At 60.9% G+C, this 17,188-nt stretch overlaps 1 protein-coding gene across 10 annotated transcripts in view; it reads right to left on the reverse strand.

The window, feature by feature from the left end:
* Positions 1–2,067: 2,067 nt before the first annotated feature.
* The window catches only part of CEP164 (centrosomal protein 164), a 73,184-nt gene continuing 58,063 nt past the window's right edge, over positions 2,068–17,188 (reverse strand). For all 10 annotated transcript variants that reach the window (XM_036324193.1, XM_036324191.1, XM_036324189.1 and 7 more), the window contains 17 exons: positions 12,677–12,808; positions 12,381–12,597; positions 11,370–11,447; positions 11,065–11,184; positions 10,622–10,744; positions 9,266–9,409; positions 8,859–8,942; positions 8,240–8,415; positions 7,875–8,001; positions 7,557–7,624; positions 6,992–7,202; positions 6,364–6,471; positions 5,746–5,860; positions 5,145–5,426; positions 4,337–4,403; positions 3,555–3,677; positions 2,068–3,367 (listed from right to left, as the gene is read on the reverse strand). In XM_036324193.1, the coding sequence (XP_036180086.1) occupies positions 3,277–3,367; positions 3,555–3,677; positions 4,337–4,403; positions 5,145–5,426; positions 5,746–5,860; positions 6,364–6,471; positions 6,992–7,202; positions 7,557–7,624; positions 7,875–8,001; positions 8,240–8,415; positions 8,859–8,942; positions 9,266–9,409; positions 10,622–10,744; positions 11,065–11,184; positions 11,370–11,447; positions 12,381–12,597; positions 12,677–12,808 (2,266 nt within the window). In that variant the 3' untranslated portion in view covers positions 2,068–3,276. The remainder of the gene's footprint in view (positions 3,368–3,554; positions 3,678–4,336; positions 4,404–5,144; positions 5,427–5,745; positions 5,861–6,363; positions 6,472–6,991; positions 7,203–7,556; positions 7,625–7,874; positions 8,002–8,239; positions 8,416–8,858; positions 8,943–9,265; positions 9,410–10,621; positions 10,745–11,064; positions 11,185–11,369; positions 11,448–12,380; positions 12,598–12,676; positions 12,809–17,188) is intronic.

Genomic DNA, 17,188 nt, shown 5'->3' on the forward strand with positions numbered 1-17,188 from the left:
GATGAGCAAAGCCGCTGGATGGAACGATTACTTGGGCGCTGCAGGTTGGAACCTAGTCTGCTGAGATCCAAGAGCCGGGTGTTGGGAGCCTCACCACCTTCTCCGTCACAATCAAGTTCCTGGTGGTTAAGCCCCACATTCCCCTGCAATCCGTTGGGCAGGGGCTCCCATGAAATGACCCCTCCCCCCACAGCACCCTCCCCACCCAGTGCCCCCCTCCCCAGCCCGGCCCGATCTCAGGCTCTGAGTGAGGGTAGCTCCCCACACAGCAGAATCCTCACTGAAGCTGAGGCAGCCCCTGCTTCATCCCTGGACATGGACTCAGGCTTTGAGCTTTGGGCTCAGGTCACAGAGCCAGGAAGTGTCTTAAGGCCAGAGCTCCTCACCACACTGCCGTCCTGTGGGAAGTTTCCGTGCAGTTGAGGGGTGGAGTGGGGCCATTATCATGCCCAGTGTTGCTCCCATAAGAAAGCAGTCAGGGGCACCTCAGAGCTTTGGGAAGCCTCTATTCCTGGGTTAAGATGACCCTAAGCCCGTCTGCTATGGGAAGAGCAGAGCAGCCTACTCTTTCCTTGTCTTTGCATAAAATCTCCAGGAGGAACTGATCCATTTGTGACCTTAAGGAGGAACGAGATGGCCCATGGACGGAGCGACTTCTGCACCATCTGAGCATCGAGCCTGTGAACATGAGCCTATTCAAAACAAACGTCCTTTAAAAGTATTTCTGAGACTGAGGCTGGAAGTTTCAGAACTGACTACCGGCTCTAGCCGCACGCCTGCCACACGCTAACTTGGACAGCTCGGTCTTCTCATGGCCTCTGGCCCAGGCCAGTGAGCGCTGAGCCGGTCAGCGCAAGGCTCAAGGCTCGGCAGCTCCAACTCTGCTTCTAGACTCCCCAGGCAGCGTCGAGAATCCATGAGGGAGGGATGGGACGGTTTAGGAGTCTTTTGAAAAAGTCCCTTTGTAAACCTTGGCCCGGGCGGGGGCTGCTTACTCAGCTGGAAGCCACCCCCTTCCTGGGACCCCGTCTTCAGCCCCGCAGGAGGCGAGGGGAAGACAGGAGCGGCCGAGGGAGGGGCGGGAGCGTGGCAGCTGGAGCCCGGCTCTCGGAGACACGTGCACCTGGGTGACCTTGAGATCATTTAACCTCTCTGAGCCTACGTTTCCTCGTCTACAAAATAATGCCAACCTCGCAGAGCAAAGGGCCGCACGAGGTGACATGACAGCACTTGGCATCCGGGTGCTCCACAGAGGCTCCCTGTCCCTTCTCTCCCTCCATCAGAGTGTGTGGGGCCCTGGGACCACAGGCGCGGAGGTCAGCGCGTATGCGTGTCTGGAAGCTGGTTTTCTTATGCAAACCCATGACACAGGGCCACCTCAAGCTGGCGCCGTGCACGTCTGCTGCTGCAGACCCAAGAACGGATGCACTGTGTGCTCGGTGTTCAATCCCCCACCGCCTGCCAGGGCTCCAGGGGTTTCTCTTGCATCTGGCAGGCAGTGGGGCAGGAGGGGGATGAAGGGAGCGGTGGAGAGGTCGCACCTCCCAGGGCACAGGGAGGGGAGGGATCTGCCTTGCAGGGAGCTCAGCTACTTTCTCCAGGACCCGGCACTTAAAGGTGCCCGAGCCTTGATTTCCTCGCCCAAAGGAATGAAGATGGCAATCCCTGCATCACCAGTGTGTCGTGATGATCAGATCAGCTTCCTAGATGTTCTGTGAACATTAACGTCTCCCTCCGCTGTTCTGTTGTTGTTAATCCTCACCCGAGGGTATTTTCCCACTGACTTTAAGGGAGATTGAAAGAGAGAGGGAAAGACAGGGAGAAACATCAATGTGAGAGAAACACATCCATTGGTTGCCTCCTGCACAAGCCCCTACCAGGGCCCGGGCCGGGGAGCAGCCCGCAACCAAGGTACATACCCTTGCCTAGACTCGAACCCAGGACCCTTTGGTCCACAAACTGACACTCTACCCACGGAGCCAAACCAGCCAGTGCTCCTTCCTCTGTTCTTAAGAGGGAGGAGGCAGAGGCCCTGGCGAGGACACACTCACACAGCCGCCTTGTAGAAAATGGACCAGCAGAGATTTAATTGATGTACGAACACAGGCGGGTTACAGAGACGGTGCAACACATACGCTAGTCCCACAGGATCAGCCACGGACCTTTTCCTGTGTGGCAGACGGAGCTGAGCACGCAGGATGGATAAAAGCCATCAGGTCTTGTTTCTTATTCCGGGACTAAGAAGTTCGTGGCGGGAGGGCTGAGAGTCGGTCTCCATGCATAGAGGCCAGGGCAACCCCACAGCCTTCCCGGCAAGAAGGGAATGTTCTTTTCTTTACACCGAGACAGATGTCAGAGACGTGTCTGGGGACCCCCGGGGGCCGCTGTGAGAGGGATGCAGAGGGCTGTGCAGATCGGCAGTGGCTCCTGGGGCACAAGACCCCTCCCTTTAAGGCCCCACTCCGGCCCTGCCCCCACCTCCTTAGACCGAGTCTCCCGGCTGAGCAGGGTGGGCACAGCAGAAAACAGCTAGAAACAAGCACAAGTGGATACACCCAGGGGTGAGAGGCGAGAGCACCAGAGCCATCCCGGCTTTCCTGGGCGGCTCTCACTGAGTTGTGTGCTGCAGACCTGAGAAGCCACGGGGAGGGCTCTGCGCGGAGCCCAGCAAAGGGCAGGGTGCCCTGGGGACAGCACAGAGCGGCCGAGGGAAGGGGGGCCCCAGCACCCCCGGGCAGGGCTGGGCCCAATCCTGAGATAGTCAAAAGGAGAAACAGAGAACTCAAGAAAGGGGACGTTTTAAAAAAGGGAAGGAGGAGAAAAGAGAGAAATGGCCTGAGCTCATGTGCTGAGGTATTGGAGAGACAGCGTCCCAGGCACAGGGCACCGGACACAGGACGCGGGGGCCTTGCTCATGGAGCGAGGACCGCGCATGGCACTGTCGGAGCCCTGCAGGCCGGTGCAGGCTCACCTCGCTCCACAGGGATCCCTGGGCCTCTGACATCAACGCCGGCGATGCCCCCTCCCCGAAGGTGCCCATGTCCCGGGGGCCCCACATCAGCGCTGCCATATCCCCACAGCGGCTCACAGACGCCCCACGGTCACCCCGCAGTCCGCTTGAGGTCGCTGCAGGTGGCTCCTAGCTCCCAGCTCTGCCGTCCTCTCCCCCAGCCCGCTTCCCCCGCTGCAGAGCTTCCTCCGAGGCAGCGGGTGCGGCCCCTCCGCGGCCCCGGGCCCGGGTGCAGGCGATGCGGGGCCCACACGGCCGCCCGAGCCTCAGTAGCGGTTCACCTGCAGCCTGTTGTTCTCATCCAGGCTCAGCTGCAGGAGGCCCGAGGCTGCTGGCTTGGGCACTAAGAACAGATGCCTGGCCACAAGGTGAAGGAAAACTGCAGGCAGCTGAGCACCGGGAAAGGCCAGGGAAAGAAGGGAAGGAAGGGAAGGAAGCCCAACAGGATCCTCCTCGGACCCCAGGGCACAAACACAGCCGCCCGCTCCGCCAGCCCGGCTACAGCAGGAAGGGGCCAGGGTCTGAGAGCTGGCTGAAAGGATATAACTTGGGGTCATTCCTGTAGCGCTCCAGCCACCGCCGGTTAGCCTCGATCATGCCCTGCAGACTGGCGCTGCCCACCTCGGGGACGCGGGAGTGGGGGGGCTGCAGGAGGCGGAGCTGCTCCCTGGGAGGAGGAGGCAGGGGCAGGAGGGCGGGGGAGGGCCTGTGACTCGGTGACCAAAGGCAGCACATCGCCCCCTCCCCCAACATCAGCTACAGGCCTGTGGGTGGCTTTAGCCATTCAAAGCTTCCCCCGCTGGCAGGAGGCCCTCGGGACTGTCCCCCCGAGGTGGGTTCTCCTGACATCAACACTGTGGAGTCCACACGCACATATCCTGGTCCCATCTCATCAGCAAATGCCCGCCCAGCATCAGCTCCCACTGGTCAGAGGGGTGGGGGGTGCTAATGGTTGGGCCTGTGGTGAGGGGGCGGGGAGGGGCATGTGGCCAGGAACAGGATAAGCAGGCTCAAATGCTGGCCCACCTGTCTCCCCCACAGGGAGCCCCCTCCTCCAGATGCTGCTACAGGACTGGGGAGGCAAGGAACTGTGGGCAAAGCCACTCCGGGCTAGAGAGCTGCAGGGCCACGCGAGGGCTGTGCCAGGGCTGGCCAGGCTGCTTCCTCCCCGAGTGCCACAGGGCACTTCCTCAGGAGCTGGGCTCCGGGGGCTCTCCTCTGCTGTGTGGAGGGGCGGCTGGGGCCCAGGCCTGCCTGACCCTCAGGGTGCCCCACCTTGCGCTCTGCTCCCCTCAGAGGTGGCGCCAGAGCTGCAGGGGGTCTTACCTGGCAGACACGTAGCCCAGCCTGTCCTCCAAGGGCACCGGGCTGCTGCGGAGGCTGGGGCTCCCGGCTGGGAAGCAGGAAGCAATGGCTCAGGACAGGCCAGCTGGGCTGAGCCGCAGCCGCCCACCCGAGCAGCCGCCCCTGCTCCCCACACCTCTGCCTCCGCACAACAGAAAAGGCGGCACCCCTCCCAGGGAGACACCAACACTCAGGGAGGCCTTCAGCTACTGGAAAGGTGGGAGGCGGGAGTCACCCTGTGCATTTCGTCTCCAAAACCTAATCTACTTTTCTGTTTCCATTTCCAGTCGGTTCGATTCCCAGTCAGGGCCCACCCCCGGGTTGCAGGCTCAATCCCCAGTGCAAGAGGCAGCCCATCAATGTTTCTCTCTCATTGATGTTTCTATCTCTCTATCCCTCTCCCTTCCTCTCTCTAAACATCAGTAAAAACATTAACAAAAACAACAAAAAACGAATGACCTCAGAGGGTGACAGGCCTAAATGAAAACTTTACATGAAACGCCGGCCTACAACACAGCCCTCCCGACGGCGCCTCATGACGATAAGGACGACGGCCTTTCGGTCCTGCTGAGTTCTGGAGCCATACAGGCCCCAGTGGCCCAAGCCCAGGCGAACCGCCCTCACCCACGGAGCCGAGGCTGCTGGCCCGGCCAGGCCTGCTTCCCAAGGGGCCAGTCAACGGAGCCGTGACCCAAAGCTGGGAGGAGGGAGGAGGGGGTCGGGGAAGAAGAGAGAAAGAGGAGGAGGGGCAAGGCTGGGCCCAGGTCACGTGCGGCCGGAGGACGCTCACCTGGGAAGTACTTGCGCCACTTCTCCACCAGGAAGTCGTCCATGGCCTGAGTGGCGGAGGAGGAGAGCCTGGGGCCCAGCCCCGGGTCCCAGGCCCACTGGGTGGGGGCCCTCCGGAGGGAGGGGGGCGGGGTCGGGGCCGGGGTGGAAGTGAGGAGCTGGGGCGGCTGGGTGCCCAGGACGCCCAGCAGGCTGAGGACCTGGTGCAGCTGGCTGCTGATGTGCCGCAGGGAGCTGTCCAAGCACCGGATCTTGTCGGGGAAGGCGGGGCTGGCCGGGCTGCCTGGAAGGGAAGAGGCGGGTGGTGAGGGACCAGACCCCGGGCCCTGTGGCGCGGTGGAGGGCAGGGCCTCGGTTCCCGGCAGAGCAGCCAGCCAGAGCGCAGAGGCTGGTCAGGGACTGCGCACTCGGAAGGCTCCCAGGCGTGCAGCCTGTGGGCGGGAAAGCCCGAGCGGCTCCTTCTCGCCAAGCACCCACTGAGGACCCGCTCAGACACGGCTCCCAGAGGCCACGCAGAGCGGAGGAGGGGCTGCCGTTTCCCTCTCCACAGAAACCGGTCCGTCCCAGCTGCCCGCCCTGTCCTCCCTGCGGCCACCACTCACCATGAGGCAGGGGCCAGGACTCTGAGCTTCCACTGCTAGTGTCCTCCGTGTCGCTGAGGTCAAAGGTCACCACTTTCTTGGTGGGGGGCCCTCTCAGAGTGTCCTCATCTAGAGCCTTGGGTAGAAGCAGCAGTTCTTGCTGGCCCTCGCCCTGCGCCTTTGCCCACTGGCTTTGTGCTGGAGAGGAGCCCTTCACCCCTTCATGTACGGGCTCTCTGGGGCCAGGGTTCTGGGAGGGGCACATCCTGTGGGCTGCCTCGCGGGGTGGGGGTGGGGGGCGGGGGCGGGGAGCGGCTCACAGAACTCACCCACCCGAGACGCGGGCAGGCAGGCCACCAGGACCAGGCTGGTGCCCACCCTTTCTCTCCCCAGTAAACTCGCCCTGCAGGCTCTCCACCCCCGCCTGGCATCCGGGGAAAGGCTGCTCCCAGAACACCTGTCCTCGGTTCCACGGCCGGGAAGGGCCAGGGCCAGATCCTCCCCCGAGAAGCTCCGGGCCTCTCAGAACCACGCAGCACAAACTACCCAACGCAGAGCTAAGCCATGCCGTCCCCCCGCCCGGGGGCCTCAACAGGGCCCAACACCCACCCGCATCCGGGCTGCGTGGCCAGGGCTCACCTCGTCCCGCAGAGAGGCCTCCAGCTCACTCAGCTTCTCCTCCTTCCTCTGCAGCAGGTCGTGGCCTCTCCGCATGGCAGACTGCATCTCGCCCAGCTGCCTGGCCTCCTGCCGTCACGGGAGGGGAGGGGCCTGTGTGACCCACAGACGCTGGGGCCCAGCCTCGCCCTCTGTTCGCTGGGTTATCGTGAAAACTTCACTTGACTCTCAGTCTAGGTGCTCATCTAGGAGAACTGCTACTTTTCATGGGCCCTGAGAACTAACTGAGATGCAGTATGTTACAAGGGAGGTGCTGGATGTGAAATTCAGGGCAGCTTACTGCACTCCTCACCTAGAAAACGGAGTAACACTGGCCCCTGGCACATCACCTGCGGTTCCTGGGAGGCCATGCGGTTTCTATCAGAGCATCCTGCCCACGGTGCCCAGCCTCGCGAGCCTAAGGTGAGTCTTTTCATCCTCGAGGAGCCACAGGATCTCCATCCCCGGCCCACTGCCCGACAAGCCGTGTGCCCAGAGCCCAGGGCTGTGCATCCGCCCTCATGGGGGTCCCCAGAATGAGCAGTGGCGGGCGCAGCCCCGGCTCCCCAGCCTCCCTCCCCGGGGCCCAGGCTCTCCTCCAGGCTCTGACCTCCTCCAGGCCCTTGCGCACGTCATCGCCCAGGGCCTTAGTGCCCAGCAGGTCCTCGGGCGCATCCGGGGCGGTGCCCAGCTCGTGGCCCCAGTGCTGCTGGGCGGCTTTCAGGGCTGCCTGCCGCCTGCGCATGGAGCGCGTCTGCCGCACCAGGAAGGCCTTGGCACTGCGGAGAGCCACGCCCTCGGCAGAGAGGTAGTGCCGGAAGCTGATGGGGACAGGTGGGGCGGGGGGTGGGGGGTGGTGAGAGAGCCTACAAAGACTCCAGAGCCCTGCTCTGGGTCACTCCAGCTCCTGGCAGACGCCCATCCTGAACAGACTGGGGGTGGGGCGGGGCTGCCGAGAAAAGGAACCCAGCCACTGGAGACCACACAGGGCGTCTGGCACTGTCCTCCAGATAGAGGCCAGGCACTCCCGTCAGCCTGACTCTCGCCCAGGCATCCGCAGATGCCAGCCTGCCCAGTCACAGTGGGCACCGACTTCCCTGAGCCACGCCCACGGGTGACTGCCGTGATCTCGCTTCCCCCGGCCCAACCCCAAATAGGACAGGCCACCGACGCACCTGTCCAAGGATGAGTCGGCGACCTCCGGGCTCTGCGAGACAGAAGGGGGTGCCTCTTTGGTCTGCTTCTGAGGACACAGGAAAACCCACTGACCCAGGCCAGCAGGTGCACTCAAGCTCCAGGCCTGAAACCCTCCCAGAGCCGACGCCCCGGCCCTGCTGGAGGCCGGGCACTGTTCACCCGAGACCCTCGGACTATGGAAGTGGGGGGCCAGGAACAGTAAGAACAGGAGCTGGAGGCCCAATACAGAGCAGAGCCCCGCCCCTCCTGGAGCCCCGCCCAGCCATCCTGTCCCTGCCAAGGCCAGAGAAGCTCACGGTGCCAGGGGGTGTCTTCAGGTCCTCGACGTGGAGGTCTGGCTCACAACAGGGGGAAGCACTGCTCGCCTCGACCGCCAGCCCTTTCAGCACCTCCTGCTTCCTCTGAGCTTCAGCCTCCAGGTCACTGCGGGTGGGGGTGCAGGAGGTGAGCAGGCTCCCGTGAGCACCCTGTCGGGACCCCTGGTGGGCTTGGAGCCTCACCCGAGGTAGAAAATAAGACCATCTCCATCGCTTCACTTCCGGCCAAGCCCTGCCCCAGCTGCTCCCGCCTCCTCACACCCCCATCCCTACCACAGGCAGCAGAGCCTGGCTCCAGCCCTGCCTGGGACGGGCCGAGCAGCGGAGGTCAGAGGGCACGCCACCTGATGCATTTCTGCAGCCCCTTGGCCTGGGCCTGCAGCTGGTCCACCTGGGCTTCCAGCTCCAGCTTCTGGGCCCGCAGCTCGCCCAGACTTCTTCGGAGCTGCCGGTTGGACTCGAGCAGGTGCATGTGCTCCTGCTTTGCCTCTTCCAGGTGTTGATGGGTGGCTGTGACTTCCTGGGCAGAGGAAAGACAGAAGCGCCTGGAGAAAGAGTGGGAGAAGGCAGGGAACCGGGAAGCCCCAGGTGGGGCCCACACACCAAGGTCACGGGTCCTCCCCCTCCCGCCCGCCCCCCACTCCCTGGCATCCTGTGCTGGCTCCCCCACAGGTACTGCTGGTGGAATAGCCCCAGGCCTGCAGGCAGAGACCAAGGGAGCAAGCGGGGAAGAGAGAGGCGGGAGACAGGGAGGCCAGGTGAGCAGACCAGGCTCGCTCTCCAGCGCCACCTGCTGCTTCAGGCCGACAGCGCCTCTCCTTGGGGCAGCCTCCTCCTGAGGGAGGGGACCAGCCTGGCCACCACCAGGCCCCAGGGAGCAGGGGCAGAAAGGCCCATCCTCTCTTGGGGAACCATGTCTCCAAGATCAAGGGCACCTGGGGACCCTCCACCCCACTCCCTCACCTGAACGTCCAGCTGAGCCAACCTGGCCTTGACCTCTTTGGCTCTGGTTTCCAGCTCCACCTCTAAATCTTGGAGTTTCCTTTCCTGCACAGAGCAAAGTCGGAGGAAAAAATGTATGTGTAGAAACGGTGTGAGGCATTAGGTGAGGGTCCTGACCCCCAGGCCATGGCACACCCCTGATAGGCTCCCGCCCCCTCCCATGAGCTCCTGTGGCCTCCCAGGAAAGCACCACCCCTTGTTTATGCCCAGGGTGGGCAAGGAGCATCAGAGGTGCCAACCCCAAGGTCCTGGAGGGGCTGACCCCCTTGGCCCAGAAAACAAAGGAGCACTGATGTCCCAGACTGGGGTCGGCCAGCGAGACCCCCTCCCGCAGCTGCTGGCCTGCTGCCCCCACTGTTCCAGCCCACCTGCTCCCGGTGCCGGAGCCCCAGGCCCTCCAGCTGCCTGGCCTGCTCCTGCCTCGCGGCCTCCAGCTCCCGCTCGTGGGTCCTGCGCAGGCGCTCCAGCTCCCCAGTCAGGTGCCCCAGCAACGTGGCCCGCTGTGTCCGCTCCTGCACAAAGGGGGCCGCCAGTAGGAAACCGCAGTCCCCACCCCTGCCGCCTCAGGTCAGTAAGGTCAAGGACCCGGCCAGTGCCCCAAGGCCAGCCCTTAGGACAGCAGGGTCCCCCCAGAGAGCACAGGCTGGGCAGTGTGGTGAGGAAATGCCCTGGGGAGCCTCCTACTGCTGTTGCCTCCCTCAGGGAAGAGGCCATTAATAGTTCCCTCTTCCTCGCAGGTCAGGACTGGTTTGGGAAGGAAGTCAGATCCCTCATGACCCGCTGGTTCTGCCAGGAAAGACGGCACAGAGAGTCTGGGATCTGGGGTCCCTGGAGCTGCAGCCTAGAAGTCCGGGCAGAGGCCCAGCCGCAGGCCAAAGTCAGCCACGGCCACTGCTCACCCGACAGTAGCAGGCCAAGCCAAGGGCGGCAGCTTAGGTAACACCTTTCCTACCCAGGCCGAGGCTGGAGATGGGCAGGTGAGGTTTGCCTACTGTTTGGCTCCTGCCAGGCTATTTCCTGGTGTCCTGGGTTCCTATGAACCCTGGGGGCGGGGTTAGGGTGGCCAAGGCTGAGGCTTTGGGATCGGACCATCTAGGCTTGGACCCTAGCTCCTGCCTGTCAGCCACGGGTCGGGGCAAGTAGCCTGCGCTCCCCAACTCTCAGTGTCCTCACTTTTAAAATGGAGGTGATGCCCTAACTGGTTTGGCTCAGTGGATAGAGCGTCAGCCTGCGGACTCAAGGGTCCCAGGTTCGATTCCAGTCAGGGGCATGTACCTTGGTTGCGGGCACATCCCCAGTGGGAGGTGTGCAGGAGGCAGCTGATCGGTGTTTCTCTCTCATCGATGTTTCTGACTCTCTATCCCTCTCCCTTCCTCTCTGTAAAATATCAATAAAATATAAATTAAAAAAATGGAAGTGATGACAGGACACACCCCCAGGTGCTGTGAGGACTCAATGAGCTCATCTAGACCAAGCGCTGAGAACAGGGCCTGGCATGCGGCCCACGCTCAATGCCAGTGTCGTCACCACGAAGGCCAGTGCAGCCTGCCCGACGGAGGGTCCTCCTCATCCGATGGCTGAGGCACACTGTGACTGGGCCAGGACAGGGCCAGGGAAGAGAGCCTCCCACAGAAACTCCCCCGCCTCCCCTCCCCCTCCCCCGCCTCCAGCCCGCCCGCCAGGGCCCAGGCTGTGCCACATGTGCCACGGGGGAGGGCCGTCACCTCGGCTTCATACTGCTCCCTGGCCTCCGCCACCGCTTGCCGGTGCTCCTCCTTCATCTTGTCCATCCTCCCCTCGTGTTCCCGTTCCACCTCCCGGCGCTTCTCTCTCAGGAGCCCACTGAGCTGCAGGGCAGGCGGCAGGATACAACGGGGGACTGAGCGGGCAGCACGCGGGACTGAGCGGGCTGGCACGCGGGACTGAGCATTCGGCCTCACACGGCACCCCCCGAAGGCTCCCCACGCACCCAGGTGCACGACGCGTGATGGCCACACTCCCCACTGCCTCCCACATACAGGGCATGGCGTGGAGAAGCACTGCCGCGAGGGAACTGGGCTGTGAAACGGGAGCGGAAGTGCCAAAGTGAGAGGACCCTCTGGGCCAGGGTGGCTCCGTGGTCAGAGCACCACGACAGTACCCGAGCCGGGAGCAGCGCAGCACTCACCTCCTGCTCGTACTCCAGCAGCTGGCGAGCTCTCCGCTCCACCCACCCCAGGCTCTCCTGCTGCTGGGCCTCCTCTTTCTGCTGGGCTTCCCCTCCCTCCTTCTGGAGGCTGGAGACCACCTAGGAGGGCCACGGGGGTGAGGTAGAGAGCACGAGAGTGGCCGGGGACCCACTTCCCAGGACCCGAGGCCCCTCCCGCAGGCTGCAGGGGGAGAGGCTGCCTCCCCTCGTGTGGCAGGGAAGGGTGGAGCGTACGCTCAGGGCCACAGCCCAGGCTCTACCCACAGGCCAAGCCCGGCACCTACCTCTCTGTGCTTGGCCTCCAGGGAGAACAGGAGCCGCGCCAGCTCAGCCCTGTGCTCTGTCTCCAGCGCTGCTGTCGCCTGGGGAGCAACAAAGGGCCAGTGAGGGATGCTGGGCAGAGAAGGCTGCTGGGCAGAGAAGGCTGCTGGGCAGCGACCCAGACCAAGGAGGAGCCAGGAACACCAGCCCCAACGTGCCGCGAGCTCAGGGGCTGAGGGAGCCTCTGGCACAAATTCCTTCTCCCGATACAGCTCAGCCCCTGAAGCCTGCAACCAGCCGACAGACAGGCATGTGGGCAGTGTGGAGGGCACGGAGGTGGCCCCGGCCACTGCTGCCACCCTGCCTCTGGGCGCTGGGGACACTCCCGCTGGTGAACACGGCCAGGCGGGGAGGCTGCAGGCTTCGGCCCACGCCCGCCTGCTGGTCTCCTGGTCTCAGCGAGTCTCCATCTCTCACCAAAAGGAAAGAGAAGCCCCTCGCCTGGCTGTTACTCACTTCAGCCTCTCACCTGGGGACAGACCCTCACACCAGAGGGGCAGGGAGGAAGAGCGAAGGACAACTTCCTGAGTGCGCTACCGCTCAGCGAAGGCAGGAGAAAGGGGAGGGTGGAAGGTCATCGCACGTCCCCAGAGACAAGGACAGGGATGAGGCACAGGCGTCTCAGGACCTCTGCTCCGGTCGAAGTTCTTTCGGTCATGAAATCTCCCCAAACCCACAGCCATCTCCCCCAAACTTCCTCCAGCCGTGGCAGCACCCAGGCGCCAGGCCCAGCAGCCTCCGGGAGCCTCTGCGACCGCTCCCTGCAGGGACCGGACCCAGCTCCTGCCCGCAGCCAGCTGGGTCACGTGAGCAGTGGGCCCAGGGTCTGCGCCCCGTCTGTGCAGACCCCACTCTCCGCCCGGCGCCCACCTGCACGCCCAAGGCTCGCTCTCTCTCCGCACTCGGTCCCTCCCCAGGCAGCCCAGGCCGTGTGGTGCCGTGTCAGAGAGGAAGGTCCCACTCTACTTGCTCACCTCTTTCCTCTCCCCTTCCAGCTGCTCCCTCCGCTGCTGCCGGGCCTTCTCCTTCTCGGCATTCAGGGCAGCCTGCTCTCTCCTCTCCGAAGCCTCCATCTCTCCCCGGAGCCGCTCCAGCACACGCTGGCTGCCCTGCTCCAAGCTGGCCCTCTCGGCCTCCTGCAGGGCCGCCAGCTCCTCTCTCAGCCTCTGCAGGGAAGCCTGGTGCTCGGCCCTGGGCAGACGGAAGGGTGAGGAAGGAGCTGAGCCCTCGGGGCGGCCCCAGGGGCTGGGCAGCTCGCATGGGCACTCACCTGATTCGGTCCGCATCTGCCTCTGCGCTGGACTGGACCTGGGCCCGGAGCCGGGCCAGCCTCCGGCTCTCCTCCTCTCTCAGCTGAGTCCCCTCCTCCTCAGTGGCCTTCTGCAGCTGCTCCTGCAGGAGCCTGGGGAGGAAAGGCAAGGCCAGTCTGCTGAGGGCCACCCTATTCCAGCCGTATCCCCGGCTCTCGGCCCATAGGCCTGTGGCCTGCTGGGAAGTTTCTGGAATCTTACAGGGGCGCTGACCCCAGCCTCTGGTCCTGCTGCCTCCCTGCACCTCCCACGGGAGGGGACCGTGAACTCTCCTCCCCTTTCTTCAGCAAGTGGATTACAGGCCGCCTGATCCCAGACCAGCGTTCCTCCCCAGGCTCCCTCTGCCTCAGGTTCGCCCCGTCCGACCCCAGCCTGACCCTGGTCCACATCTTTCTCTCTCCACCCATAGGTTCTGCTCCAGCCACTTCCGATGAGCCACTCTGACCCCACCACTCTCCTGGCCTCTGGGCCTTGCTCCTGCCGGTTCCTCTGCGAGAATCCCCTTCTGCCTGCCCATCCGTGTTCATCCCTCTCAGAAGAGCCTTTCTGACACCGCCCCCAGGCCCCCAGCCCTCCCCGCCCCGCCCCAAGCCCAGCAGGCTCCCCTGGCCCCCAGGCCGCCCCCGCCCCCCAGGCCCCCAGGCCAGGGCCAGGAGCTGCGCCCAGGGAGTCCAAGCCCGAGGAAAACATGTCTCCGGAGACAGCGTCTTTGAGAAGCTTCAGTAATGAGTTCCTAAGCCAGAGAAGAGTTAGGCTCACTTTCTGTTCAGGTTGTCAGCTCACGGCTCTCCTCCAGAGGACAGAGCGTGCGTCAGTGAAAACCCTGCCCTGGCCTGTGGTGACCGCTGTGCACGGCTGCACAGAACCATGGAACGGGAGGGGTCCGGAGGTGCGGTCCTTCCTGCCACACTCAGCTCGGCCTCCTCACCGTACAACCGCCCACCCCTCCTGCCTGCTCACCCGGGGGGCACTGTGCCCCCGACAGGCACAGGCGGAAGCGCAGCAAGGGAGTCAGTCACTATACTGCCGGTCTGTGTACAGCGCCCGCGGGGCCTGGAAATATCAGGGGGAACACGCTGCAAAGCATTCGATTGTCTAACCACGACGCTGTACACCCGATATTAATACAAAATGCGACTGAATGTAAACTGTAATTAAAAATTACTTTAAATTTAAAAAAAAGAGAAAGGAATATTTGCTCTAAGGCAGGGGTCCTCAAACTTTTTAAACAGGGGGCCAGCTCACTGTCCCTCAGACCGTTGGAGGGCCGGACTATAGTTTAAAAAAAAACTATGAACAAATTCCTATGCACACTGCACATATCTTATTTTGAAGTAAAAAAACAAAACGGGAACAAATACAATATTTGTATTTGCATGTGGCCCGCGGGCCGTAGTTTGAGGACCCCTGCTCTAAGGTCAGTGTGGCTTCCAGAAATTTCTACCAAGTGGAAGTTTCCCAGAGAGAGAGCCCCTCAGGAAGGCCCCGTGTACACAGAAGCAGGGTCCTCGTGATGAACTATTTCAAAGGGAGCCAGCAAGGTGCTGCCCACAGATCTCACGCTGTCAAGACCGCCGAAACCGGACTGATCTCACCGGAAATAAAACGAGAGCTCGCCTTTACTGAGCGGCCACGGAGCGCAGGCCGCGGCAGGCTCTGGGGCCTCTAGTCTTCACCACTACCTGATGGAAGGCACAGTCCACTGAGCTCAGGGAGGGGCAGGAGAGGAGGGGCCGGGGGGCGGGCAGGGACGCAGCGCCCGCCTGCTCTTCTTGGCACAGCCTCTCCAGGAGAGCTGAGCCCCGCTGTTGGGCTCCGTTCCCAGTTGGGTGGAAGAGGAGGATGCTCTGAGGTCTGTTCCGTGGGGCTCCCTGGCAGGGGACCCAGGGGCGGGTGTAAGGATGGGCCCTGGGTCAGTGGATCCGGCGTTGGCTAATGAGAGACGGTCCCCACCCTCCGGACAGTCAGGGGCTGGTTTTCCTAACTTCTCTAAATAAAGCATGACCGTTCTTTATACACACTGCTATCTCTGATAAAAAAAATAAGCCTCTACCACTTTGGATGTTCCGTCCAGAGGGTAAGATTTCGTTAAACTGCCAAGTACGTGAACTATATTAACATCCCTCTATTGCACTTCTCCCATCCTGGGACGGTGACAGACTGCTACCACCTCCCCAGCAGGCATTCTCCCACTTTCCTTACTAACAGGACCCTCGTTTTATTCTCTCGGGTAAAGAGGCCCAGCTAAAGGACTACATTTCCCAGTCTCCTTTGCAACCAGGGGTAACCCATGAGATTTAGGTGGGAATTATTGGGTAAGGTTTCCAGGAAAACTCCATTAATGGGACTGAAGGAACTAGAAGGTACCCTCTTTACACTCTCCCCTGTCCTTCCTGCCTGGAGCACAGGCGCGATGGCTGGAGAGCCAGCAGCTATGCTGGCCTGAGAAGAGACCCTGAGAGTAAAACCAGCACTAAAGCGGGAGAGATGAAAGAAGACAGGGACCCGGGACTCCCCTGTGCCAGCCCAGGGCTGCCTTTTCTTACAAAAATCAACCTCTAGCTTGTTTATACATATACAGTCAGACCTCGTTTCTCAAACGTCTCCCATCTCCAACACTTCAGTTCTCGATCAACTTGTTCACAGACAAAAAATATCTCGGTTGTCGACCAAAATTTCAGTTTTCGACCTGACAACCCTTTCATGCTGATACCTCTGCATGACGACATGCAAAGGAGAGAATGCTTTTGTGGCTGGCCGATTAGCACAATTTTAAAACACAAAGAGGCCATCAAGAGTGCTAATGTTGCCTGGCCAGCATGGCTCAGTGGTTAAGCTTTGACCGATGAGCCAGAAGGTCATAGCTCAATTCCAGTCAAGGCACATGCCCGGGTTGTGGACTCGATTCCTAGTGTGGAGTGTGCAGGAGGCAGCCGATCAATGATTCTCTCCATCACTGATGTTTCTATCTATCTTGCCCTAGCCCTTCTTCTCTGAAATCAATAAAAATACTTTTTTAAAAAAGAGCACTAATATTGCTAAGGGCGTGAAAGTGCTCACAAAACAGCAATCACAGGCAATTGAAGAGGTAGAAAAGCTGTTGTTTGATTTGGATTAAAGCGGAGAGCCTGTGTGATAGCATTTCGGAGGCAGTGACAGATGAAAAATTCCTTTAAGGCTAGTAGGGGGTTCGATGAATTTAAGAAGTGTTTATAGATTAAACAGTACATTAGACATGTACTATGTGTAAGAAAGGTGGAAACGGAATCATTTGGGGGTCTGGAACAGATTACTTCCATTTACATTATTTCTAATGGGAAAAAAGGATTCCATTTTTGAACAAAGTAGTTCTCAAACAGCCTTTTGGAACGAGGTTCCACTGTACACACATACAATCACACACATGCACGCCTGGCCAGGCTTAAGGGTCTTATTTGCCTAGGGCAGTGATGGCGAACCTTTTGAGCTGGGCATGTCAGCATTTTGAAAAACCCTAACTTAACTCTGGTGCCATGTCACATATAGAAATGTTTTGATATTTGCAACCATAGTAAAACAAAGATTTATATTTTTGATATTTATTTTATGTATTTAAATGTCATTTAACAAAGAAAAATCAACCAAAAAAATGAGTTCATGTGTCACCTCTGACACACGTGTCATAGGTTCGCCATCACTGGTCTATGGCCTCCCAGCCAGCTATGCAAAGAGCAGGAACCCAAACAGAAGCTTGTGAGTCCTGGGCAAGAGCTCCTCCCACTGCAGCACCAGGCCCCACCAAAGCCATGGTCCCGGCAGGGCCCGACTCCCAAGGAAGAGGACCTGCAGGAGCTAAGACAATGGGCTTCAGAGATAAGCCTCTGGCTAAGAGGCTCTGCTGCATCTCAGCTTCCAGACCTGGGATGGGACTTCACCTACTGGTGCCTCAATCTGTCTACATTACACGTTCTATAAAATGGGGTTGATAACACCACCTCGTAAGAGCCTTTCAGAAGACTAACAAAGTCATAGATATAAAGCACATGGAGCCCGGCCAGCATGGTTCAGTGGTTGACCATCAACCTATGAACCAGGAGGTCACGGTTCGATTCCTGGTCAGGGCACATGCCTAGGTTGTGGGCTCCATTCCCAGTGCAGGGCCTGCAGGAGGCAGCCAATCAATGATTCTCCCTCATTGATGTTTCTCTCTCTCTCCCCCTCTTCCTTCCTCTCTGAAATCAATAAAATATCCTATATAATAAAGAGGTAATATACAAATTGACCATCACGGTCTTACACAAGATGGCCGCCACAAGATAGCCGGCAGGGGAGGGCAGTTGGGGGCGACCAGGCCTGCAGGGGAGGGAGGGAAGTTGGGGGCAATCGGGCCAGCAGGGGAGCAGTTAGGCATCGATCAGGCTGGCAGGAGAGTGGTTAGGGGGTGATCAGGCAGGTGAGCGGTTGGGAGCCAGCAGTCCCAGATTGTGAGAGGG

This window comes from Myotis myotis, unplaced genomic scaffold (genome assembly GCF_014108235.1).
Source record: "Myotis myotis isolate mMyoMyo1 unplaced genomic scaffold, mMyoMyo1.p scaffold_m19_p_10, whole genome shotgun sequence".
Lineage (NCBI taxonomy): Eukaryota > Metazoa > Chordata > Mammalia > Chiroptera > Vespertilionidae > Myotis > Myotis myotis.